Genomic DNA, 5,661 nt, shown 5'->3' with positions numbered 1-5,661 from the left:
TTGAGACGGAGTTTCGCTCTTGTTACCCAGGCTGGAATGCAATGGCGCGATCTCGGCTCACCGCAACCTCCGCCTCCTGGGTTCAAGCAATTCTCCTGCCTCAGCCTCCTGAGTAGCTGGGATTACAGGCACGCGCCACCATGCCCAGCTAATTTTTTGTATTTTTAGTAGAGACGGGGTTTCACCATGTTGACCAGGATGGTCTCGATCTCTCGACCTCGTGATCCACCCGCCTCGGCCTCCCAAAGTGCTGGGATTACAGGCTTGAGCCACCGCGCCCGGCTAAAAATGTTTATTTTATGTACAAAGAACTATCATGGTTTTTCATGGTAGATGTCTTGGATAATCCTTTGAAGATCATTTAGTCCAACTTAATGAAACCTATATCCTTCGCGTACTGACGGGAACATTGGCGGCACATATTGAGACCATATTTCTGGATTAAACCGTGTCGGTTTGAACAGACTCGGCAAGAGCGACAACCCTGGCTGAATTCTCGCGGGTGGCTCCAGTACAGCTGCTGGTGACCCATCTTGCTCTCAGAAAGGCCCCTGGATCTTTTAAAAAGTGAAAAGCAGCCGGGCATGGTGGCTAACAGCTATAACCCCAGCACTTTGGGAGGCTGACACGGGAAGATCATGAGGTCAGGAGTTGGAGCCCAGCCTGACCAACATGGTGAAACCCCGTCTCTACTAAAAATACAAAAAAAAAAAAAAAAAAAAAAAATTAGCCAGGTGTGGTGGGGTGCTCCCATAATCCCAGCTACTCAGGAGGCTGAGGCGGGAGAATCACTTGAACCTGGGAGGCGGAGGTTGCAGTGAGCCGAGATCGCAAGACTCTTGTCTCCAAAAAAACAAATAAATAAAAATAAAAAGTGAAAAACGTTGTCTTAAATAATCAAGGACATAATCAAGGTTAACATGAAGCATAGAAAATAATTCTGATAAGACACAAAATCTTGGTTTCCTGGGCAGGTCACTCAAAAGATAAAGAAAACCTAGTGTAATCTCTTACTAAGAGCAGAGTAATGATCCAAGAAAACTTTGTGATTTTTAATATAGAGAAAGCTAAATTCTAGTTTCACGTCATTGTACTTTTGATGTACAATTTTACTCTTTCTAGTGTACTTTTTTTATTTTTTAAAACCCTTATAAATAAACCTATCCAATCTTAGTCAGCTCTGACCACATAAGATAAAATTCCTTTTCCAAAATTCCTTTTCCACAAGCACTCTACAACTTTTTATATCCATTCAGTTTTTGTCCTCTACTTTTTATCTTTCTCATTCTGGAACAACCAGTCATTTTAATTTAGGATAAAATTACTCTCTTTTTCTCTTAACAGAAACACATCCTACATTGCTTGCATACTTTTTATGCAAAGTTGCTTCTCCTCACCCTTGTTATTTTTAGTAGTTTTATTTACATGTATTGATTATTACTTTTAACCATTAGTAACCTTTTTTTTTTTTTTTTTTTTAAATGGAGTCTCGCTCCAGTCACCCAGGCTGGAGTGCAGTGGCGCAATCTCTGCTCACTGCAACCTCCACCTCCCACGTTCAAGGAGTTCTCCTGACCCAGCCTCCCAAGTAGCTAGGATTTCAGGCACTGGCCACCATACCCGGCTAATTTTTAATATTTTTTTAGTAGAGATGGGTTTTCGCCAAGTTGGCCAGGCTGGTCTCGAACTCCTGACCTCGTGATCCACCCTGCCTCAGCCTCCCAAAATGCTGAGATTACAGACGTGAGCCACCGCATCCGGCCAGTAACCTTTTTTAACAGACAAAACTAGGAAGTAGACAATTGTGGATTGTCTGTCACATACCAGCCTTCTGTGGCAGACTAGCATATTTTATGGATATATACCATCCGACAATTTTTATAGGTATATGCTTTTTCATAGTACAGTTTTCCAATGTGGCAAAAAGAACATGTTTATTAATAGATCCAAATATATTTAGCTTGGCTGTACCATATAAAAATAAGAAACCAGAAGTATATAAAATTAAACTTATGCTTAATAATGAATGTTTCAGTAGTTTATCTTACTTAGAAATGATCTACATTTTTAATGAATATCTATTATTTAACTTAGCATAACTCTAAGGTTCCAAGTTACCAAAAAGATTTTGGAAACTATTTTCAGGCAGACATATCATTAAACATAGCTAGCCATCATCTCATGTTATTTCTCTGTTAAGTACTTTTATAGTCTATGGCTGTTAGGCAAGTATTGCATAAGCAAAAATCTAAAAAGATTCAATACATTGGTGTGTTTTACGGCTGTGCTTGATATGCATAAAGTAACAGATATCAAATGATTCACTTTACTACATCATTACTTGTACATTTTTTGTTATAGTGAATTTATAATTTTTATAATCTTTTTGTTGTTGTTTTGAGCTAGGATCTCACTCTGTTGCCTGGCTGGAGTGAATGATGTGATCTCCTCTCACCACAGCCTGACCTCTTAGGCTCAGGTGATCCTCCCACCTTGGCCTCCAGGGTATCTGGGACTACAGGTGTGCATCACCATGCCTGGCTTATTTTTTGTACTTTTTGCAGAGACAGGGTCTTACTATATTGCCTAGGCTGGTGTTGAGCTCCTGGGCTCAGGCAATCCACCCACCTTGGCCACCCAAAGTCCTGGGATTACAGCCATGAACCATCACACTTGGTGAATTTTTATAATCTTAAATATCTAGTAAATATAATATTACCTCATTTGACTAGTAACCCCAAGTAGAATAAAAATAAGCATATCATATTTGATGCTGAAAATTATAAGACATACTCATTTTTATAAAGCCAATAACACCAAATTAGTCTTAGATATCAAAGATTTACTCAATACATGTGAACTTAAAAATCATTTGGGTTAGTGCCCATATTTCTAAGAGTTTTAAGAATATTAACTTTACTTAAGCATGTATTTATCTCTAAATCAACTTAAATAGCATTCTTTCATAGGATTTTAGAAATTAATTTGATAGGGCCAAGCGTGGTGGCTTATGCCTATAATCCCAACACTTTGGGAGGCCAAGGCAGGTGGATCACTTGAGGCCAGAAGTTTGAGACCAGTCTGGCCAGCATGGTGAAACCCCATCTCTAAAAAAAATAGGAGAGAGAGAGAATCAAAATCTGTCCTTACATCTTTTTTTTTTTTTTTTTTTTTGAGACAGAGTTTTGCTCTTTTGCCCAGCCTGAAGTGGCACAATCTTGGCTCACTACAGCCTCTATCCTCCGGGTTCAAGTGATTCTCCTGCCTCAGCCTCCTGGGTAGCTAGGCTTACCGGCATATGCCACCACGTTTGGCTTTTGTATTTTTAGTAGAGATGGGGTTTCAACATGTTGGCCAGGCTGGTCTTGAACTCCTGACCTCATATGATCCACCGACCTCTGCCTCCCAAAATGTTAGGATTACAGGTGTGAGCCACCAAGCCCAGCCTGTCCTTACATCTTAAGAATCAAAATCAAAAGTGTTTCAACAGACTGTCATTTGCTGCCTTGCTTCAGGAGCCTGACTCACCAATGTGATCCCTAATCAGTCAAGAGCGAAGGCAAAGTCTTCAAACTTGAACACTTGAGGTCCTGGGTGAGCAGTTCTGGGTGTGCAATGATGAATCTGATCCTATTTGAGTCACAACACTGTAACAGTTCAGGAAAAAATTATTCCGACACTTATTACAATGATAAGGAAGACTTTATTTAGGACAGTTACGATAGGTGTCAAGACTCAATAGAGTAGAGAGACAGGGCTCAACTCCAAATACAAGGGAGGACAAGTGGGAATTTATAACCAATTTTCAGAGTTGTGGAGTTAATGGATAGAAATTACTAAGGCGAGACAACAATGGTAGGGAGATTCTTCTTTTTTTTTTTTTTTTGAGACGAGATCTTGCTCTGTCACTGTCACTCAGGCTGGAGTGCAGTGGCACAATCATGGCTAACTGCAGCTTTGACTTCCTGGGCTCAAGCAACCCTTCTATCTCAGCCTCCCAAGAACTGGGTCCACAGGTGTGTGCCACCATGCCCAGCTACTTTTTTTATTTTTTATTTATTTATTTTTTTGTAGAGATGAGGTCTTACTATGTTACCCATGCTAGTCTTGAACTCTTGGCCTCAAATGATCTTCCTGCCTAGCACTCCCAAAGTGTTGAGATTACAGGGGTGAGCCACCATGCCCAACTTATAGTAGGGAGATTATTGATAACCAACTTAAACAGGGCTCTTGCTAAAGCAGACCAGGATGATCAGGTATCAAGGATGGGGAATTCTCTCTAAACGGACTGAGTAGGATTTACGATACAACTAAACTATGCAGGCCTGGCAAAGATGGGAGCCAACATTGAGGCTAATGAGAGAGAGTTGAGAGGATTTTTTTTTTTTTTTTTTTGAGACAGAGTCTTACCACATTGCCCAGGCTGGAGTGCAATGGTGAGATCTCAGCTCACTGCAGTTTTCACCTCCCAGGTTTAAGCAATTCTCCTGCCTCAGCCACCCTGGTAGCTGGGATTACAGGTGTGCACCACCACAACTAGCTAATGGTTGGTTGTTTGGTTGGTTGTTTTTTCAGTAGAGACGGGTTTTTGCTATGCTGGCCACGCAGGTCTCAAACTGCTGGCCTCAAGTGATCCGCCCACCTCCGCTTCCCAAAGTGCTGGGATTCTACAGGCATGAGCCACTGCACCCAGCCCATCCAGAGGATCTTGACTAAAATTTAATCAAGGAGAGTCTTTTCCAGTCCCTAAAAGGGGAATCTGTATTTTCATTTTGTATTGGACTCCACAGACTGTGTAGCCAGTCCTGTACACTGCCCAGGGAGCATGAATACGTATACTATTTGTTTCCTTGGGATTCTATTTCCTCAGGCACTAGCTGGAGAAGTTTAACCTGAGCATTCTTCTTGCCACAATCTGATCTCCAGATCTAGTGAACACATGCTAGGACAAAGCCAAGCACATACCTCCCAAGAATGAAATCATTTTAGCTGTGGATTAGTTCCAATTCCGTTTATTCAGGAAAATATTTTCTATCTCTGGAGCAGCACGATTCAGTTGATAATGTGCTAATTTAAATGACTAAGCAGAATGTTACCGTCTCAGTTGGAAGTATCTGAATTTGTATAACTTGTTGATTCATGGTTTCTTTTAAAGAATTGGGAATTAACTGGCCTTAGGTTAATATGATGAAAAAGTTTACCAAAGTGTGGCTGGGCGTACTGGTTCACACCTGTAATCCCAGCTACTCAGGAGGCTGAGGCAGGAGAATCATTTGAGTCCGGGAAGTGGAGGTTGCAGTGAGCCAAGACCATGCCACTGCACTCCAACCTGGGCAACAAAGCAAGACTGCCTCAAAAAAAAAAAAAAAAAAAAGTTTACAAAAGTGGACAGAAATGAGGAGTTGACCTAAGAACAAATTTCAGCTCTTTGCCCCCACCCAGAATGCAGAAGCAACTCCCCAAATTGCAGTTTTCCAACTTCAAATGCTCAAAGATCTAGCCTCCACCAGCCCGTTAGCAAAGCTTCTGCTGCTGTAATTATTATACTAAGATTCTTTGATTTTATTTTCACCAAGCTTTATAATATGCACTTTTTATTTGAGTCACACGTTTCTGCCTTTGGAAGTTGCCCTTTGCTATGGTTTGAACGTGTCCCCGAAA

General features: G+C 41.1%; 1 protein-coding gene across 1 annotated transcript; it reads right to left on the bottom strand.

Annotated features, from left to right (window-relative positions):
* Nucleotides 1–341: 341 nt before the first annotated feature.
* LOC120367774 (small ribosomal subunit protein uS14-like) lies at nt 342–543 on the bottom strand. Its single transcript, XM_039479192.2, has one exon. The coding sequence runs from the start codon at nt 530–532 to the stop codon at nt 362–364; it is 171 nt and encodes a 56-aa protein (XP_039335126.1). The 5' UTR covers nt 533–543; the 3' UTR covers nt 342–361.
* Nucleotides 544–5,661: the final 5,118 nt, after the last annotated feature.

Source organism: Saimiri boliviensis, chromosome 3 (assembly GCF_048565385.1).
Source record: "Saimiri boliviensis isolate mSaiBol1 chromosome 3, mSaiBol1.pri, whole genome shotgun sequence".
NCBI classification, from domain to species: Eukaryota; Metazoa; Chordata; class Mammalia; order Primates; family Cebidae; genus Saimiri; species Saimiri boliviensis.
This window is presented reverse-complemented; position numbering and strand designations above follow the sequence as displayed.